Below are 21619 nucleotides of genomic sequence, written 5' to 3' on the forward strand. Positions count from 1 at the left end.
AAGGTTTATAAAATCATGAGGGGCATGGATAGGATAAATAGACAAAGTCTCTTCCCTGGGATGGGGAAGTCCAGAACTAGAGGGCATAGGTTTAGGGTGAGAGGGGTAAGATATAAAAGGGACCCAAGGGGCACGTTTTTTCACACAGAGGGTGGTACGTGTGTGGAATGAGCTGCCAGAGGAAGTGGTGGAGGCTGGTACAATTGCAACATTTAAAAGGCATCGGGATGGGTATAGGAATAGGAAGGGTTTGGAGGGATATGGGCCGGGTGCTGGCAGGAGGGACGAGATTGGGTTGGGATATCTGGTCGGCATGGACAGGTTGGACCGAAGGGTCTGTTTCCATGCTGTACATCTCTATGAGTTCGTGCATGTGTGGTTAGCTGGAACACCGTCTACACCCTGGAGTTTGACCATGAGTCAGGATGTGCAGTCCAAAAGTCAGAGCTGCTCTTAAATAAAAATTACTGCTTAAGAAAATGACAACTATTCACCTTTAAAGTCATACAGCATGGAAACTGACCATTCAGTTCAACTAGTCTGCAGCAACCATTTCCCAAACTAAACTAGTCCTACCTGCCTGCGCTTGGCTCACATAACTCCAACCCTTTCCTATTCATGTACTTAAAAAAATGTCTTTTAAACGTTGCAACTACACATGCACCCACCATTTCCTCTGGAATATCATTCCACACACAAACCCACCCTCTGTGTGAAAGGTTGCCACTCATCTCTTTCGTTATTACTGAAATATAAGGAAGTGAATTTAAACAAAGACTTCAGTTATAACTCTTACAAAAAGATTAAAAATCTGCTCTTTAGACCAACTCCTTAACTTTGAGAAAAGGAAGCTGAAAATGTGTTGCTGGAAAAGCGCAGCAGGTCAGGCAGCATCCAAGGAACAGGAGAATCGACATTTCGGGCATAAGCCCTTCTTCAGGAAAGCTCTGATCTCCAGCATCTGCAGTCCTCAATTTCTGCTTTGAGAAAAGGAAACCAAGCTACATTATGCATCATCCAATAAACTCTGCCTTTCCCTTCTCTGTCCACTTCAGTGAACCTGAGCCTGCGGCCCAAAGACACCGGCCTGCCCACACTGCTCCCCAGGCCCCAGGCCCCAGGCACGCCCGCCTGCCCCACACCGCTCCCGGGCCCCAGGCACGCCGGCCTGCCCCACACCGCTCCCGGGCCCCAGGCACGCCAGCCCGCCCCACACCGTTCCCGGGCCCATCGACACCGGCCTACCCCACACCGCTCTTGGGCCTCAGGCAAGCCAGCCTATCCCATACCACTCCCGGGCCCAGTGACACCGGCCTGTCCCACACCACCCCCGGGCCCAGCCATACCGGCCTGCCCCACACCACTCCTGGGGAATAGCCACACCGGCCTGCCCCATACCGCTCCTGGGATATAGCAACGCCGGCCTGCCCCACACCGCTCCCGGGCCCCAGGCACACTAGCCTGCCCCACACCGCTCCCTCGGCCCTGGCCACGACGGCCTGCCCCACACCGCTCCCCGGGCCCTGGCCACGACGGCCTGCCCCACACTGCTCCCGGGCCCCAGGCACAGTGATCCTGAAATGCTTCAAATTCCTCCATGGTTGGGGAACAAGGGAAAGATGTTGGATTCCTTTATCAGAATTGTAAATGATTGAAATAAATTGGTCAGTACAGCTGTCGATAATTCAAAATAGTTGTCATTTAACTTCAGTATTTTAAATAGACTAAAGTTCCTGATCCTGATAGAATGATGGCATGAGTGTGCCTTGATGCTTCAAATCCCTGAATTCCTATGAATGGGATGAAATATTCTCCACTTTCCAGATGGGTACCTGCAACAGCAGTCACTATCCTGACATTAGCCCAAACAAATTGGTTAAGTTGACTGGTGCTGTGTCACTGGTGCCAATATCTATTCCATTCTACTTTAAAAAGGGTACTAAAGTTGAACATCAAACTTCAACAGATGCCTACACTGGGAAATTTAGAGAAATCCATACTCATTTATTGCCAATTATCGACAGCTTATTTTTCACTCCAATCAACAGTTACAACATTCTCCACTTGTGGTCAATGTCTGCTCATCACATCATTGGTCACACCGAATTCTGATCCAATAAGAAATAGTAAAACTTCTAACGGGGTGGTTATGACACAGCAGTTCATTTAAAAATCTGAATTTCTGAATGATGGTTGGCATTATATTCACATGCTGAATTGTTTTGGAACCTGACTTTGATTTAAAAACCATACATGCAGGAAATGACTCCATTTCAGGTTCACCTTATTGTCGTAAAGGGACGAGAATTTGGACATTGGATATTCTTTCCTAACCACACGTGATCAATATTTCTCCCAGCACAGTACCCATTCACTATCAGTTTGAAAAAAACAAACTGGACCACTTGTATTGGCAAAAAAGCAGCAATTTATAAATATTCATAAAATATTTATTTCCCCAGAGGAAGTAAGGGAACTATTTTCTTTCATGCTATTACATCTTTGTTACAATCTGCAAAACTACAGCAGAGAATTTAATTTTCATGCACTGAAGTGTGCAAAGCAAGTGAATTGTTGAAACCTTTAAAAATTAAGTGTTCTGTACATTCAAGTTTTCAGTTATGCACTAAATTTGCAAACAAAAACCCCACAATCAAATGCTCCTGTACGCACTCTGGTTCTGCAATATTGCAAGTCACACATTGAGAAGCTTTTTAACAGCTTTCATCCTCTTAAAGCTCCACCTTGAGAATTACAAAAATACCATTTTTCGATATGCAGAAATATACAGCGCCATTTGCTGGGTGTGGCAATTTCAAATTTGATTCCTAAACCTTCCAACATTTTCTAATTTTAACAATCTTTGTGAATCTGACTAGCCTATGTATTTTCTTAATAAAAGAAAACTTACATTTTTGTGGCTTATTACATTAGAACATCACAGAAAGATGTACATAGAGTTTCAGCGTTTCTCTCTCAGACTGGCACTGAAGTTCCAAGTTGATATAACATTTGGATAGTGGCACTTCCAGCTTTCATTTATCATTGCAAAGAGCAGGATTTACAGATAAACATCCAGTTTTACAGGTACAGCATTGGCTTAAAATACAGTTCAGTACCATTTAATACCCTTATATTTGGTCTTGGTGCCAAGTATTAACTCAAAGTTACTGAAAAAGTCTTCAACTATAGAAATGTTGCCAATTCTTAAGAGTATTTTACATATAATCTCCACATTTAGAGCAAACATTCACTTCTCATCTAAAGATCCAGATGATGCAAGGTCAAGAAATTTAAATTCCTGGATAACAGATAATGTGTCAAGATGGCCACTATTTGCTCAGGATAATCACATGTCTACAGATCTAGGACAATACAGGTCATCACATACTGTGTAACACAGCACAGCAGTTACACACAGATACCCATACAGAGAACAATGACCTATGAGGTGGGAAATGTTGATAAATGGTCTTCGATCTGTTCCAGAAACCCAGGCAGCGACAGCAGGAATTATTCTGTACCAGTTTCATGTGACTATGTCCCCACTGCCATTCCCTGTCTGTAAGCCACTTGTTTGAGGCTGAGTTGATGTCAACTCCACATCAGCATCTCTAAAGAAGTTCACAGCATCACCACTTACATTGATAAGGCACTGTGCCTAGAGAAAGAGACAATAGAGTACATAACCATTATGAGCAAAAGATGAAACATTCATGCAGCACAATCAACAAATCAACTCTACCATATGACAGAACTTCAACTTAATCATAGCTTTAAAACAAAATTAATGTAAAAGTTAATGACGGATATCACAAATTGACCAAAAAAGGAACAGTTCTGTGTTTTGTTGTCTTTGAAACTTTCACCTTAAGTCTTATTCTTTCGTCCTCTGATGCTCGTTAAGACCCATCTCTTTGGCCACATAATACCTTTCAGCCCTCGAGTACGTTCCTTAATTCAAACAGATCATGGTTAATCTGCATTTTAAGGCCATCTACTCACCTTGAGTAACCCTCAAAACTCTTGTCAAACAAAAATCTATCAACTCCAGATCTTCAATATTAAACTGACTACTCAACCTCAACAAATATTTGGGTGACAAGTGTTCGCAATGTCCTCTACAGTTTGTGTGAACAGGCTGGCTTGCAATTTTAAGACAATGGCTATTTGTTCTGGACTGACACACCAAAGGACATAGGGCAGACAGAAACTACTGAATCCTTCAACCATCTTACAATTAACCTTCAATTGCCTAAATTCCAGGAAATACAATCCTAGTCAGGCAACCTATCCTCATAACTTAACTGCCTACGCCCAGATATTACTCTGACAAGTCTGTGCTGAACTCCTTCCAAAACCAACATATTCTTTGTGATGTGCAGTGTTTAGTTTGGAATGCTATATAGTCCAGATGGTGTCAGAGATGTGTGCAGTTGTAACATAATTTAAGCCCCCTTCTATTTTCAGCTCTTATGATAAAGGCCCAGTTTCCATTCTCCCTATCCACTACCTTGGAGTGGTTTCTGTATTTGGATTCCCAAATTACTCTGCTCTTCCACAATTGCAAGTTTTAAACAATTTAGATAATACGCAGCTATCTTCCAATTTATCAGGGTGAACCTAAGTAATTGGTCGCCTTTCCTTATATCTCACATGGTACAGTGCCAAACTGATGTTGGACAATGTTCCTGGGAATATGTGCCTACAACAGAGTTATTATACAAGTGCAATTTGTTACTCCTGATAAATTACAGTGAAATGCTGCATAATAATATCTCATATACCATTATAAATCATCCGATCTATAACAACAGAGATGGTGGCAAATTGGTATCACTCCAGAGACCCAGACTAAGGGCCTGGGGATTAAAGGAAATTCTGAAGATGCTGGAAACCTGAAACAAATATAGAATTCTGGAGAAAATCAGTGGTGGCTATCCCTCTACTTTTCTTTCCAGCTGTGCAGCCTTGGATGGCTGTGCAGGACAGCGATTTCTGGAACTGGAACACAGAGAGGGAATGTTGCTCAGCTGTCCCGGCAGCAGCTATGGAGGGAGAAGCAGAGTCCAGTGCGACTTCAGATGGCGGCTCTGAAGAAGATCGTGTCAGACTTGAAACGTTAACTCCGTTTCTTTCCCCATAGATGGCGCCAGATACACTGAGTTTCTCCAGCACTTAGTGTGTTATTTTAGGGCTCTGGGGTCTGATGTTCAAAGCCCATTCTGTCGGCTGGTGGAATTTAAATGGCATTAAAACATGTGGAATATAAAGCTAGCTTTAGTAGTGGCTTAAATGGAATAGTGAGGGCAAGGGACCAAATTTGGGAAAATTTGACAAATATAGAGTACAGCCAAAGGCAAAGGCCAATGTATTAATACATGGTAAATAGACTGTAGGAAGAAGAGATAGCAAGTATGAATCCAAGGGCCAAACAGTAAATGGGATTAGAATTTACAAAGAGAGTGAAAAGACAAAATTAAAGCCTCTGTATCTGAATGGACAGATCATTTAAAACAAAACAGATGACCTGACAGTGAAAATAGGAATAAGTACAATCTGTAACCATTACAGAGACATGGCTTTGGGATTGGGTCTGGATTCTTGAAGGAAAAAGGTGGAGGTTGACTCTGCTAGCTAATGATGATATGAGCACAGCAAAGAGGGATGAGCTAAGTTTAGGAAAGCAAGATGCGGAACAGGTTAGGTAGAAATGAGAAAGGATAAAGCAAGAAGTCCCTTGTGGAAATGGCATACAGATCCACTAACAGTAACAGCACGTCAGAGTGGAGTATAAACAAATAAATAATAAGAGCTGGTCAGAAAAGTACATGATAACTGTGGAAGAATTTAATCTATTATTAATATCAGCTTTAAAGACTGGTGGGCAAAGGTAGCAGAGATATGGAGTTCAGAGCATGTTTACAGGGCTGTTTTCTACCTGGAGCCGGCCAGAAAGAAAGCCACACTAAGTTGGCATTGTACAAGGAGATAGGATTAATTAGCAATCTCAGAGCTAAGGTGCCCCATTATATGATTGAAGTTTACATTCAGTTACAGGGAGAGGTGAGTAGGAGCAAGGCTACTTTTCCAAATTTAAATTAATTATGAGGGCATGAAAGCAGAGTGAATTGGCAAATTATTTCAAATGAAGGGTCAATAGAGCTGCAGTAGCAAATTTATGGGGATATTTCAGAACATACAGAATAAAAATACTCCAATGAATAAGAAGAACTACCAAGTGTTGGACCCACCATTAGTGGTTAAGGTGAAAAGCTAATATCAAACTAAAACAAATTTTGCACTGATAGGTGGCAGGTTAGAAGGCTGGACGAATGAGTAAAACACATCCAGACAGTCAAAAACATTTAAATTAATTGGGAAAAATTAGGTTTTGAGAGAAAGTTGGTCAGAAATATAAAAATAGATAGTAAGAGTTGCTATAAATAATGAAATAATACAAAGTTAAAGTGAGTGTTGGCTCTACATAATGAGACTGGGGAATTAATAATGGTGGACAGAAAAGATTTGCCCCTGGCTGGAGATATCAATGACCAGATGTCATTGATTTAAGGTATGGCATGTGGTTTACACAGAATGTGAAGAACTGTTTTTTAATCAAAGGATGGGAATCTGGAATTCACTGCCTATGATGGCAGAAGCAGAAATCCTCATAATATTCAAGAAATATTCAAATGTACACTTGTAATGCCAAGGTATAGAAGGCAGTGGGCCAAATGCTGGAAAAGAGGATTAGAATAATAGGTGCTTGTTTGATTGGTGCAGACTTGATGGACTTTTTCTATGCTGCAGACCTCTCTGACTATGAGAATAAGACACGAGCTGAAAATGTATTGCTGGAAAAGCGCAGCAGGTCAGGCAGCATCCAAGCGTTTCGGACATAAGCCCTTCTTCAGGCCCGAAATGTCGATTCTCCTGCTCCTTGGATGCTACCTGCCCTGCTGCACTTTTCCAGCAACACATTTTCAGCTCTGATCTCCAGCATCTGCAGTCCTCACTTTCTCCATGAGAATAAGACAGGCTATTTCTACCTCAAAACATCACTTAAGTTGACAGTCTCAGCATATCTATTGCTGAAGTCCTCGTCCTCACCTTGTTGCTTCAAGACTTGATAATTACAGTACACTACTGCCTGGTGCCCTCTGCCTTTAAACTTGAGGCAATCCAAATTTCTACTGCTAATTTCTTGCCTCGCATTAAGGCCAATTCCTCTTTCCAGGTGGCTTGCTGAACCGTAATGACCCACTCTTGAACAAACAACATATAGATGTTAAAAGTCTCACCCTAAGTTTCAATCACTCCATGTTGTTAGCCCCCCCCCCCCCCCGGACTCTGTGTTGGTTGGAGTCATACCTAGCATGATGTGGAGAAACTCATTGATGATCGCACAATATTCACCATCATGCTCAACTTCTTAGTTACTGAAGTAATCAACGTCCAAATTCAGTTAGACTTGGATAGTACACAGCTTTGGTCTCACGTAACATTTGTGCCACACAAATGTCAGCTAATGACCATATCCACTGGCCCACGGCTTTCAATGACATTCTCACTGCTATCAACATCTTGTAAGTTACCACTGACCAGAAACTGAACTGGACAAGCCATTTAAACATTGAAGGTGCAAGATGAGACCAGAGGCTAAGAATTTGCCAGCATGCAACTCAGTGCCTGACTCCCCAAATTCACCCATCATTGAAAGGAATGGAACACAACACTGTTGTCTGATGAGTGTAGCTTCAAAAACACTTAAGCAGCTAGATACCTCCCAGCACAAAGCAGTAGATACATGGGAACATAGTTACCTGCAAGTTTCCCTCCAAGCCATTCTGATTTGAGAACATATCACTGTTTGTTTGGTGTCACTGGGTCAAATTCCTGGATTTGCCTGTCTAAGGGCACGGGTTTACGTACAGCACATAAACTGCAGCAATTGAAGAAGGCATCTCCCCACTCACTGTCTCAAGGATACCTGGGGGGTGGGAAATAAACGCTGCCCAAGCCAGCGAGACCCATTTCACATGACTGGGGAAATAAAAAGCTGCTCCACCTCCACAACTTTCAGAAATACATGAACTCCTTCAGTTGACTTCTTGCGCATCACTAATTTTAACTGCACTGCCATTGATAGCCATGCTTCAGTCGCTTAAGCCCAAACTCGAACAGCTGCCCCCTGCATGTCTGCCCTTCTCTACCTCACTCCCAATCTTTAAGATTCACCTTAAAATTGAAGTGTTTGAGAAAACCTTTGGTGACTGAGCATAATACCTCCTTATGCAATTTGGTGTTATATTCAATTTTATAATGCTCCTCTGAAACACCTTAGACAGTTTCATTACATTAAAAACTGTACATAAATCAGTTGTGCTTGTGGCAAACCAGAAGCCACTGGATTCGTCTATTGTACAGGGCTCTAATTGTATTAAAATAATTTAGCATCAATTCATGCTTTTTTAAAAAAACGTTGGTCGATTATTGCTATTCAAGCAAAACAGGTAGGCCACATTTGCTGATCATTACTTGTCCTCATTCTAAGATTGTTGAGTACAAAAGTTAAAAATGGAACTGGGTTAAAAACCTTTTAAGATAAATTGTTAAGAGGCATTTAAACTCCAGAGTTCAATAGAAATATTTATTAAGCATTTCAAGGACATTTGCTTGACCCCTTTGTTGCTTCACAGATTCTTCCACAGAAAAGGGTGAAGGATTCATCAGTGCTGGTGGGACTGTGGGCTGAGGTAAGCAATACTAGTTTAATCTGAACAAGGTTCACTTCAAACGTGGTTTAGTTTAATGCATTTTACAAGGTATTAGAAGATAACCTTAATACTTCTATAAAACTGATGAGCAATTTTTAAAACTGGAGTAACAGACCTGATTTTTGTTGGGATTTTCCATAAACACACACTGCTTCATGATATAAGACACGACTGCATTCCCTCCCAAGGCAGCGACATGGGCCCGCACCATAGCAAACACTTCAGCAATGAATGCATGAAGAAATCCACTTACTCCGCCTTCCTACACAAAAATAAAGCAGGTTCAAAATTCAAAATCACGTACCTTCCAACCATCTTTGATGGCCTTTTACTTGTTGAAATTTGGCAGTTGATCAGTAAAACTGCCCACTACTCATAAAAATTACCTTGCTCATTCTTCCTTTCCTAATAAGGGAATTGTATAAAAATGGAAGAGATTCTAAGTGAGATTCCAGGATTTAAAAGAAAGTTCAAAATTGCATTCTCAAACATGTTCATTCTTTTAAATGGTAAAACCTCTTCCACTGTTACAATAATGAAATTGCACACATTGGTCTCAATTTGTTTCAAATGTGTATTTTATTTTGGTATTTTTAACTTGAAGCAACAAACCTCCTTTTCTAGGCTTGGTGCAACCCACTTTGATGATCCTCAAATGGTCAGAATTTTCTCTCTCGATAATTTCATGTAATTTTATACACATCCAACTGAAATGTTCTTAGCTGAAGCAACTAGTGGTTTCTTCATTGCTGCTCCAAGATAATAGCTGTGACTGTGTAGAAGCACTGTTGAAGGAGTCAAGACAGGTCTTACTCCAGCCAACTGAGACAGAGATGTAGGCGGACATTTCAATGGATAGTGAAGAAGTGCTGCACTGACAGAGGTATTATCCTTTTGAATGGGACATTAGACACTTTGATTGCTATCTTGGGTGGACGTACAACAATAACTTGCCAATAACACAACACAACAACTCAAGCAACTTCACCCGAGTATTTTAAAAGAGATATTAGGGTAGAAGTCGTCAGTTTTTAAAACTCTTAAAGACTGAGAGAGATATAGATGGAGCTCCAGAATGTAGAATTTTGGAAACTAATGGTTTAGTGACCAATTTAGGTACAAATACAATTGGGGATATTCAAGAAACCAGAATTACAGGAGCACAAACATTTTAAAGGATAGTGGGCTGAAAGTTACTTAAAGAGGGAGAGGCAAGGCTATGGGGATAGTTGACAGCAAGGATGAGAAATTTAAAACTAAGGTAATGCTTAACTTGGAATCAGTAAGTTAAAGTCAGAGGAAATGCTGTGAAGGAAATACTTTTGTGAAGGAATTCTTTTAAAAACAAGGTCAGAGTGTCTTTCTAGAACAGTGACAGACTGCTAAATTGCAGGAGACTATAAACTCCTGCAAATTTAATGGAAAAATGTTTATACTGAAGGATTCACAAGATAAATATTTAAAACCATTTAATAAAAACTGAAATAAGAACAGATGCTGGAAATCAGAAAAAAAAATAGAAAAACCACTGGAAAAGCTCAGCGTGACCCTTCATCTTGAGGAAGGTTTTAAAGACAAAACAAAGACAGAAATTGCTGGAAAAGCTCAGCAGGTCTAGCAGCATCTGTGAAGAGAAATCAGAATTTCGGGTCCTTCCTCACTCATCAAATTGTCTCCCTAATTCAAGGCAAATATAGTGCAACGAGTCAGTTAAAGAAAATTAAACAGATAATCTGTCAAACCAGGTTTCATTCTGGGATCTGATTTGTCCAGTTGTAGCATCAGCTGGAATGACTGCAGACAGCTGTAGTCAATGAAAAATAATTCAAACTGCTTCTAACAGTAAGGGCCAAATGCAGAACAGGGGAATATCATGTATTTGGCATGCATTTGATTAATTACTGCATCTCTTTACAAAGGATGACAGCAATACCACATTTGCAATTGAAAACTATATTGATAAGGAAAACTACTGTGTCTGTATTTGACAACATCTAGCAAAGGTAAGTGCATACATTTAGTAGCTTATTGAGCTTTATACTACAAAAGTGGCACACCATTTCTAGATTACAAGATATCACTGGTTGTAGGCTGTAAGGCAAAAGCAATGCTATCATCTTCCAATAGGAAGATACTATGTATTTTCTTTGACATCAAATGACTGTAGAAAGTATAATATGAAGTTAAAAATCAACTATTTTTTCTTAAACTGCTATCAGCTAAGAATAATGTTCATAGCAGTCTGTAAATTTTTTTTCCTGGCAGCAGGGTTGGAGGGTTTGAGCTATAGGGAGAAGCTGAACAGGCTGGGGCTGTTTTCCCTGGAGCGTCGGAGGCTGAGGGGTGACCTTATATGGGTTTATAAAATCATGACTGGCATGGATAGGATAAATAGACAAAGTCTTTTCTTTGGGGTGGTGGAGTCCAGAACTAGAGGGCATAGGTTTAGGGTGAGAGGGGCAAGATATAAAAGAGACCTAAGAGGCAACTTTTTCACACAGAGGGTGGTACGTGTATGGAATGAGCTGCCAGAGTACGTGGTGGAGGCTGGTACAATTGCAACATTTAAGAGACATTTGGATGGGTATATGAATAGGAAGGGTTTGGAGGGATATGGGCCAGGTGCTGGCAGGTGGGACTAGATTGGGTTGGAATATCTGGTCGGCATGGACAGGTTGGACCGAAGGGTCTGTTTCCTTACTGTACATCTCTATGTCTCTAAAAGAATGAGTGAGAGGGTTTCGTTGGCTTTAAGTGCCTGTCTGGACAAGCAGATTTTAGATTTGCTAATCACTCTGTAGGTGAACAATTTAACTCAATTGGTGTGTACCATATCCAATCTACCTTTCCTGTAGTTCATCCCTACAATTTCAGCCCTTCGAATCCTAGAACCATGTGGGTAAATGGATTGGTTCTGAACCCATTGCATGTATAGAAATCGGTCACTTCACAAGAAGCGACTCTTCTCATAATGTTTTGGTACTACCGTAACATCTGAAAACAAAACAATACAAAAGTATTGCAAAGGATTGTTTTTGGAATTAATTAGATTATTTAGTGTTTAATTATAGTTATTAACTTGCAAGCCATACCCACCACACATCCATGAAATAACAGCAAAAGAAAATTGTCAACATCAACTTTATGGAAAACTGGACAGCACAATTGCAAAACACAGACTAAAGCACATTTTTCACTTATTATGCAATACCACTGAGAGACTAAAGCAGATGTCTTCCCACATTTGCCGCTCACCTCACGCAGAGATGTGGTTTCCCGAATGAAGAACATATTGATGATTCCGAGATATTTAGTTATTTTTGCACCAGGAATGAAGGAGAGGGGGGTCATTTCCACTACAGTGACTGTGGAGGTTGTGCATGATATTGGTGAGCGATGACGTGTATGAGCTTCAGCCAGTGGGCTCGCTTTGTCAAGTGAAGCAACTACAATGGGTGGAAGAGACAGAACAAAGTAGAATGCAATTAGTGGTGAAAGATCAATTTGTTTAGATGCACACGTGCTCTTTGTCATACCTTTTCAGAGCAGATGCAAAGTGATATATTCAGCACATGAAGCTCAGTAATGGAGCAGGCAATGGGCTACATTAAAGAGTGGATGATCATGCAGAACATGCAAATAAAAGGCATAAATAGCTAGAATGGAATCTTTTAAAAAAAAGTGGCATTCCTCCAAAAGGCTCAATTTTCCCCAAAAGGGAGCATTTTAATAGCGATGGCTGCATTGGCGGTATCTCAATACAAAAAGAAATCAAGGGAAACTTTTTTTTTGCTGAAGTGAAGTATTGATCAAGAGTGTGAAAGATGTTACTTTAGCAGAATGCACTATTTTGACATGTTCATCTCCAGGTTAATGCTGTCCAAATGAAAGTTAACGAATTTCTGTTAAACATTCTCTGGACAAAAGGTGCAGCTTTCACACTCAAAATTGCGTGTGCCATTGATTTGCAATGCCATTACTGGGTAGGACAGTCCATCCTTCACCACTGCGGATCATAGGCATGTCTCTGATTATTATCACCATGATAAACTGTAACGTCCGCCTACTTGTTTTAATTGATCCACGCCTTATGGTCTGAGCTTTCTGTTTAATGAACTCTATCCAGCTGCTGCATCTGTCTGCAAAGGAACTGTAATCAACTGAGGTAGCTAAAAACAACACACAGAAAAGAAAAAGAAAAATGGATGACGTCTATTGCCTACTGCAATGCCCCACTGATGAACCAAACATCACCGCATTAAGGGTCTGAAAAGGAGAACGAAGACCCTTTCCTTGGTTGAGTTAACAACCTGGTTTACTCACCTCTTTGTGCTGCTGGAGTGACTTGCTGCAAGTTGCCACTTTCTGTAATCCCTGAAAGAAAGATTTTATGAATATATATTGGAAAATCAATATACAAGAGCACCACAAGGCAACAGCATACCAAGGGATTTGTTCATCACATCTAGAATTATTCATCATTACCTCCGCAAGTCATATTATAATCTTAAATCACAATCTTACAGTTCTGAACTTTACAATGTGACCAAAGAATTACACTAGAGAAAGAAAAAGACTCTAAGGAAGTGCTTCAACAATGAGGCACAGGTAATCAAGAAGCAAATTGTACTCAAACTAATTAAATTATAATCAATCTGCATTTTAAATAAAACTTCTCAAACCAGAAAACAGAAGGGCCTTATTTTTATACTTAATGCAGCATCTTACTCAGTGGTGGTTTTATAACTTAACAAATACATAGCTTGAATCACAGATTCTAAAATGATTGGTTAACATTTGATTAAAATCAACTTATCAATGGATAAGTCACATCCAGTTGCTAATGATATGGAAAGGGAACAAAAGGCAGATATTAGTGATAAATGACACGTACTAATGCCTTCTAGTAAGAGGAGACAGTGGCGTAGTGTTGATGTCACTGGCTAATGCTCTAAGGACATGTGTTTGAATCTCACCATGGCAGGCAGTGAAATTGGAATTAAAATAATAAATCAAGAATCAAAAATGAGTTGAATGGTGACTGAGAATTAATTAGTGATTGGCCTAAAGTCAAACAGTTTTACTAACTTTCTTTAAGAAACGAATACCACAGCTGAGCAGATCAGTGCAAAAGTCAAAGGTGATAAATGTGTCAGTCCGCATGATATCAAGAAATGGCTGAAAGCATTGGATATTACAAAGGTTGTGAGACCAGATGACAATCAGACAACAGTACTGAAGACTTGCGCTCCAGGATAAACATACAAAATAGGAGGAATAGGCTGTTTGGCCTTTCAAACCTGCTCCACCATTCAATATGATCACGGCTGACCATTTCCACTTTCTCCCCATACCTCTGATCCCTTTAACCTTAATGATTACATCAAACTCCTTCTTGAAATCATTCAATGTTTTGGCCTCAACTGCTTTCTATGATTCACCACTGTCTAGATGAAAAATTTCTTATCTACACCCTAAATAGCCAATCCTGTATCCTTGGACAGGCAGCCCTGGTTCTGGATTCCCCAGTCAGTCTTGGGAACATTCTTTTTGGGTTTATCCTGTCTAGTCCTGTTAGAATTTTATAGGTTTCTAGATGATTCCCCCCATCCTATTCTTCTAAACAGTGGTGAATACAGTTCTAACCGATCCAATCTCTCTTCATAAGTCTATTCTGCCATCTCAGGAATCAGTCTGGTATACCTTCACTGCATTGTCTCCACAGCCATCTAAGGAGACCAAAATTGCACATGATATTTTAGGTGTGGTCTCATCAAGGCCCTGTACAAATGCAGCAAGACATTCCTGTTCCTATACCCAAATCCTTTCATTATGAAGGCCGAAAAGCCATTGGTCTTATTTACTGCCTCTTGTTCCTGCATGCTTACTTTCAGCGACTGGTCCACTTTCCCAACCTATTGCCATTCAGATAATTTGCCTGGGAGAAAGTGAGGACTGCAGATGCTGGAGATCAGAGCTGAAAAATATGTTGCTGGAAAAGCGCAGCAGGTCAGGCAGCATCCAAGAAGCAGGAGAATCGACGTTTCGGGATAAGCCCTTCTTCAGGAATTTGCCTTCCTGTTTTTGCTTCCAAAGTGGATAACGCCACATTCATCTGCCAAGTGTTTGCCCACTTACTCAATTTGTCCAAATCACACAGAGGCATTTCTGCATCTTCCTTACAGCTCATTTTCCCACCCAGCTTTGTGTGGTTTCCAAGCTTGGCGATGTTACATTTAGTTCTATCATCTTCATCATTAATATAAACTGTGAATAGCTGGGGATGGAGCACTGATCCATGCACTGCTTGCCACTGGGAAAAATACCAGCTTATTCCTGCTCTATGTATACTTTTCCTGTCCACACAGACATCTATTTCAAACCCATTGACTCCTATAGCTACCTGGACTACACCTCCTCCCACCACATCTCCTGTAAAAACACTAGCCCTTACCCTTATCCAGAGAGGGGTGATGGTGATAGGTCAGGATGGAGAGATGGGAAGGAAGATGGACAGGTAGGACAGTTCAAGAGGCCATTGCCAAGTTGGGGGTGTGTGCGTGTGTGCGTGTGCATGTGTGTGCGCATGCGTGGAAGTTAAGGAAACTGGTGAAATAGACATTCATCCCATGTGGTTGGATGGTCCCAAGGCTGAAGATGAGGTGTTCTTCCTCTAAGCGTTGGGAAGCTAGAATTTGGCAGTGGAGGTGGCCCAGGACTTGCATATCCTTGACAGGGTGGGAGGGGGGAGTTGAAGCATTTGGCCACAGGACAATGGGGATGTTTAGTGAGTGTGTCCCAGAGATGTTCTCCGAAACGTTCCACAGGTTGGCGTCCTGTCTCCCCCAATGTAGAGGAGACTACATAGAGAGCGATAAACACAGTAGATGAGGTGCAAGAAAATCTCTGCCAGATGTGGAAGTTTCCTTTTGTTGGGGCGGGGTGGGGGGGGGGGGGGGGGGGGGGGGGGGGGGGGAAGAAGGCACGGAAAGAGGGGAAAGAGAGGTGTGGACCCAGGTTTTACACCTCTTGCAGTGGCAACAGAAGGTGCCAGGAGTGGAGGGTGGGTTGGTGGGGGGGCATGGACCTAACAAAGGATTTTCAGAGGGAATTGTCTTGCGGAACAGAGATAGGACTGGGGAGGGAAATATCTCTCTGGTGGTGGGGTCTGATTGTAGGTGGCTGAAATAGCAGAGGATGATGCATTATCCAGAGGTTGGTGGAATGAAATGTGAGGACCAGGGATGTTCTGTCCTTGTTGTCATTGGAGGGGTGGGTTCAAAGGGGGAGGTGCAGGAAGTGGAGGAGATGCGCTGGAGGACATTGTTGCCCTCATGGGAGGGGAAATTGCAGTCCTTGAAGTAGGAGGCTATCTGGGATGTCCTGGAGTGGAATTGGTCCTCCTGCGGTGGAGGCGGAAGAGTTGGGAGCAAAGAATAGCATTTTTACAGAAGTGGGGGTGGGAGGTGTAGTCCAGGTAGCTGTGGGAATCGGTGGGTTTGAAGTAGATGTCAGTGTTGAGTTGGTTACCTGAAATGGAGATGGTCCAGGAAGGGGAGGGAAGGCACCAGAGATGGTCCAGGTGAACTTGAGGTCAGGATGGAGGGTGTTTGTGAAGTTGTGAACTATTCAACCTCCTCGTGGGAGCACAAGGTGGCGCCAATACAGTCAGTGATGTAGCAGAGGGAATGGTGCCAGTATAGCTGCAGAAGATGGACTGTTCCACGTCCATCAGTTTCCTCATCTCCCCTCCCCCCACCTTATCCCAGATCCAACCCTCCAATTTGGCACTGCCCTCTTGAACTGTCCTACCTGTCTATCTTCCTTCCCACCTTTCCACTCTGACGTATCACCATCACCCCCCCCACCCCCCACCTTCATCCACTTATCACATTCTCAGCTACCTTTCCCCCAGCCCCACTCCCCTCCTATTTATCTCAGCCCCTTGGCCAACCACGAACCACCCCCCTACCCCGCCCACCCATTCCTGATGAAGAGCTTATGCTCAAAATGTGGATTCCCCTACTCCTCGGATGCTGCCCGACTGGCTGGGCTTTACCAGCACCACGCTTTGAAACTAAACTACTCCCAAACCCTAGGTCAACTGTGTTTTTGACAAATTTGTACACCACTCCTTTGGATCTCATACTATTTCTAAATTTCCATTGATTAAGCTGTGACCATTTGTTCCAGTACAGTTATTTAGTGCTCATTACAATCTTGGTCCAAACATGGACAAAAGAGCTAAACTCCAGAAAGGAAGTGAAGTCGCTATGCTTGACATCAAGACAGAATTTGACTGAAAACAGCCAAGTTACTGGTTGGAGTCTATCTGGTTCCAAGTAAGATGGTTGTCATTGTCTGAGGTCAATCATCACAGCTACAGGACATCACTGCAGTAATTCCTCAGTGGAGTGACCTTGATCCAACCATCTTCAGCTGCTTAGTTATTGGTTTCCTCTCCATAATAAGGTCAGAAATTGAGATGTTCGCTCATTATTGCACAGGTTCAGCATCATTCATGATTTTTCAGATACTGAAACAGTCTGTACTCAAACGCAACAAGATCCGGGAAATGTTCAGGCCTGGCTACTAAGTGGCAAGTAATGACTGTCACCAGCAAGAATGTAATTATCACTCCTTGATCGCCAAAGTTGAATCCCTTACTGTCAATATTCTGAGGTTGCTATTGATGAAAACTGATCTGGATCCCTGTGTAAATACTACAGTTACAAAGTAGGGCTAAGGCTGGGAATTCTGTGGTGAATAACTTATCTACTTGACTCCTCAAAAGCTTGTCCACAATTTACAAGGTAGAAATCAGGAGCATGATGGAGTACCCTACACTTGCTTAGATGCCGACAACCATCAAGCTCGACTCCATCCAAAATAAAAGCAGCCCGGTTGCCTGGCAACTCATGCACCAACTTCACTTCCTCCATCATTGATGCATAGTGGCAGCAGTGTATAGCACCTACATGATGTCCTGCAAGAACTCACCAAGGCTTGTTTGACAGCACGTGCGAAACAAATGAACTCTGCCAGCTAGAATGACAAGGGCAGCAGGCTGCACCCCACCCTGATCAAAATCCTGGAACTCCCTCTAAGCCACATGGACTGGAGTGGCTCAAGAAGCAAGCTCATTACTATAATTTCAAGAATAATTAATAACAATAAATGTCTATCAATCCAGTAATGCCCACATCCCATGACTGAAAGAAGAAAATTAGGTACAACAATTATTCCAAAATCCATTCATTCACATTTTCAAACCACTGTATAGGAGTGCCACCTATTGGTAATCCCTACTGCTTGCTTTTGCATACTATAAGTATTTCCCAAATATTAATCTAAATGCTCCACCACAAGAACAATTCGTGGTATGGTGTGTGCATTTTCAGTGAGAATTAAGGGTCTCTCAAAGTCGCACATGGAGGACTAGGTCATGTAGATTTGGATTCTTATCTCACTTCAGAAGGCTTGGTATTTTCTATAGTGAGCAGACTGTCAAGGCATAACTATTTTCCAACATGCAGAATGGACAAATTAGCTTTTGCCACCAGGTTTCACATGGAACTACTTAATATTTAATGCAGGTGGTTATGCCTGATGAAGGAGCAGCACTCTGAAAGCTAGTGCTTCCAAATAAACCTGTTGGACTATAACCTGATGTTGTGTTGATTTTTAACTCTTTACAGAATAAAAGATTTTCCTCTTTGCCACCAGAACATATGCCTTCTAAAAGAGAAGGTAGGGATAATACAATCATATAGTTGATATCAATTCCATTATAGTGCATGTGAACAATGTGCATTTATCATCATGCAAATACTCTGAGGAAAACCATAGCAACTACAACATGCATCTTCTTTAACACAAAGATTTCTAGGAATTTTGTCAAGAGATTTGAGGATGGAATAAATATTAATACTGTTTTGTTATTTAGATATGTAGATAGCCCTCACTATTGCTATAACTTTCTCTAGTTCTACCAATTCTCCATGAACTCTGTTCCTTTAATTCTGGTCTTTTGAGCAGTCTCCTTCTCTTTGCCCATTCTTGGCTGTGGTGTCTTTAGCCAAAGTTCTGAAGTGGTCTTCCAAAATCTTTCCATCCTTGTTCCCTTGTAAATCCTTCTCTAAGTATTACTTCTTTGTCCATGCTTTTAACCATCCCTTCTTTGGCTTTACAGCCCTTACTTGTCCACCTCAGCAAAGCAGGTTGGGATCTCTATTCTAGATGCAGTCTAAATGCAAAACCTTGCATACAGTCTACAGGCATCCCATGGGTGATATTAATTCCACTGTAGTTCACTTGAACAACATATATTTAACATTATGTATTCAATTGTTCAAACACAACCTGTTTGAACCTTCCACACTGATCTGCAGCGCAAGATCGTGAGCAAATATTTGTGGAGACCTGGGCGCGAACTGAAGACTCTTAACTGGCTTTCACCAATATAGAAATCGGTCACATCGAAGGACATTTTCTAACATCGCTTTGAAGTGAAACGTTACAGGTCTTTAAAATGCATGTAGATAACTAAAAAGATTCAACTTCAATTTATATTAAATCTCCTTTGCCCAGTACACTGCCTTACCTGTAACTTTACTCGGGGAAAAGTGTATAGCAGACTGACTAGACTGCGATTCCATGCAGAGTTCCAAAGTAAACTGCAGTTGGTCTTCATTCTCCACAGAAGCTTTAAGCCAGGGATGAAACAGAAAAAATTAATTAGATTCGGAAAAAGCCATTCAGGAACATAAACCTGTAAGAATAATACGGTCAGCTGAGAGTACTTCCACAACGTTTAGATAAAAAAAATTGCTGAACAGTAAAACACAGAAAGGGGAAATTCAATCCAGATGTCAATGCCAATTTTATTGAAGGATCTATCTAATTACTCCCAGTTCCATGCTTTTTTCTCTGTAGCCCAGCAAGCTCTTTTTTTGACATCTGAAAATGCGTTCAACAGCTTTTCAAGCAGCACATTCCAGATCATAAAAACTGCCAACTTAAAAATGTTTCTCATCTTCTCTCTGGTCCAATTACCAAATGGCCTGCTCTGCATATTCGGTGTCACGGGTTCTAATCAGTGGAAACAATTCCTCTTTATTTACCCTGTCAAAACCTTTCATGATTCTGAAGTCGGAGAAAGTGAGGACTGCAGATGCTGGAGATCAGAGCTGAAAAATGTGTTACTGGAAAAGCGCAGCAGGTCAGGCAGCATCCAAGGAACAGGGGAAATTGACGTTTCGAGCATAAGCCCTTGTTCAGGAATGAGGAGGGACTTGGGGGAGGGGCATTGGGAATAACGATAGATGGAAGGAGGTTAAGGTGAGGGTGATAGGCCAGAGAGGGGGTGATGGCGGAGAGGTCGGGAAGTAGATTGCAGGTCAAGAAGGCGGTGCTGAGTACGAGGGTTGGGACTGAGATAAGGTGGGGGGAGGGGAAATGAGGAAGCTGGAGAAATTTGCATTCATCCCTTGTGGTTGGAGGGTTCCTAGGCGGAAGATGAGGCGCTCTTCCTCCATGCGTCGTGTTGCCATGGTGGTGTCATGGTCAAGGGGGCAGCAGGAGGTGTCTGCGAGCTGGCGTTTAGCCTCAGCAATGTAAAGATCGGTGCGCCAAACTACCACCGTGCCTCCCACCTCCCACCACCAAACCATCATCTCCCAGACCATCCATAATCTCATCACCTCAGGGGATCTCCCATCCACTGCCTCCAACCTCAGTCACAACCCCACACCGCCCGTTTCTACCTCCTGCCCAAAATCCACAAACCTGACTGCCCTGGCCGACCCATTGTCTCAGCCTGCTCCTACCCCACCGCACTCAGCTCTGCATACCGCGACACTGTCCTGTCCCCCTTAGTCCAAGAACTCCCCACCTACGCTCTCCACCTCCTCCATGATTTTTACTTCCTCCTCCCCAACGCCTTATGTTCACCATGGACATCCAGTCTCTGTACACCTCCACCCCCCATCACGAAGGCCTCAAAGCCCTCCGCTTCTTCCTTTCCCACCGTACCAACCAGTACCCTTCCACTGACACCCTCCTTCAACTGACTGAACTGGTCCTCACTCTGAACAACTTCTCTTTCCAATCCTCCCACTTCCTCCAAACCAAAGGAGTAGCCATGGGCAGCCGCATGGGCCCCAGCTACGCCTGCCTCTTCGTCAGATATGTGGAACAGTCCAACTTCCGCAGCTACACTGGCACCACCCCCACCTTTTCCTCCGCGACATCGATGACTGTATCGGCGCTACCTCGTGCTCCCATGAGGAGGGTGAACAGTTCATCCACTTGACCAACACCTTCGACCCCGACCTCAAATTTACCTGGACCGTCTCAGGCTCCTCCCTCCCCTTCCGAGACCTCTCCATTCCTATCTCGGGCGACCAACTCAACACAGACATTTACTATAAACCGACAGACTCCCACAGCTACCTAGATTACACCTGCCCCCTGTAAAAACGACATCCCATATTCCTAATTCCTTCGCCTCCGCCGCATCTGCTCCCAGGAGGACCAATTCCAATACCGAACAACCCAGATGGCCTCCTTCTTCAAAGACCGCAAATTCCCCTCAGACGTGGTTGACGATGCTCTCCACCGCATCTCCTCCACTTCCCGCTCCTCCGCCCTTGAACCCTACCCCTCCAATCGCCATCAGGACAGAACCCCACTGGTCCTCACCTACCACCCCACAAACCTCCAGATACGTCGTTTCATCCTTCGTCATTTCCGCCACCTCCAAACAGACCCCACCACCAAGGATTTATTCCCCTCCCCTCCCCTATCAGCACTCCGGAAAGACCATTCCATCCGCAACT

The 21619-nt window shown here is 42.6% G+C and overlaps 1 protein-coding gene across 12 annotated transcripts in view; it reads right to left on the reverse strand.

Annotated features, from left to right (window-relative positions):
- Window positions 1-2428: 2428 nt before the first annotated feature.
- Window positions 2429-21619, reverse strand: part of c2cd5 (C2 calcium dependent domain containing 5) — a 126551-nt gene continuing 107360 nt past the window's right edge. For 10 of the 12 annotated variants that reach the window (XM_072562278.1, XM_072562276.1, XM_072562284.1 and 7 more), the window contains 6 exons: window positions 19384-19485; window positions 13104-13154; window positions 12848-12949; window positions 12036-12226; window positions 8896-9042; window positions 2429-3661 (listed from right to left, as the gene is read on the reverse strand). In XM_072562278.1, coding sequence (XP_072418379.1) covers window positions 3530-3661; window positions 8896-9042; window positions 12036-12226; window positions 12848-12949; window positions 13104-13154; window positions 19384-19485 — 725 coding nt within the window. In that variant the 3' untranslated portion in view covers window positions 2429-3529. The remainder of the gene's footprint in view (window positions 3662-8895; window positions 9043-12035; window positions 12227-12847; window positions 12950-13103; window positions 13155-19383; window positions 19486-21619) is intronic. The other 2 variants (XM_072562277.1, XR_011955273.1) reach the window with 2 other exon arrangements.

The sequence above is a fragment of the Chiloscyllium punctatum genome, chromosome 44, assembly GCF_047496795.1.
Source record: "Chiloscyllium punctatum isolate Juve2018m chromosome 44, sChiPun1.3, whole genome shotgun sequence".
NCBI classification, from domain to species: Eukaryota; Metazoa; Chordata; class Chondrichthyes; order Orectolobiformes; family Hemiscylliidae; genus Chiloscyllium; species Chiloscyllium punctatum.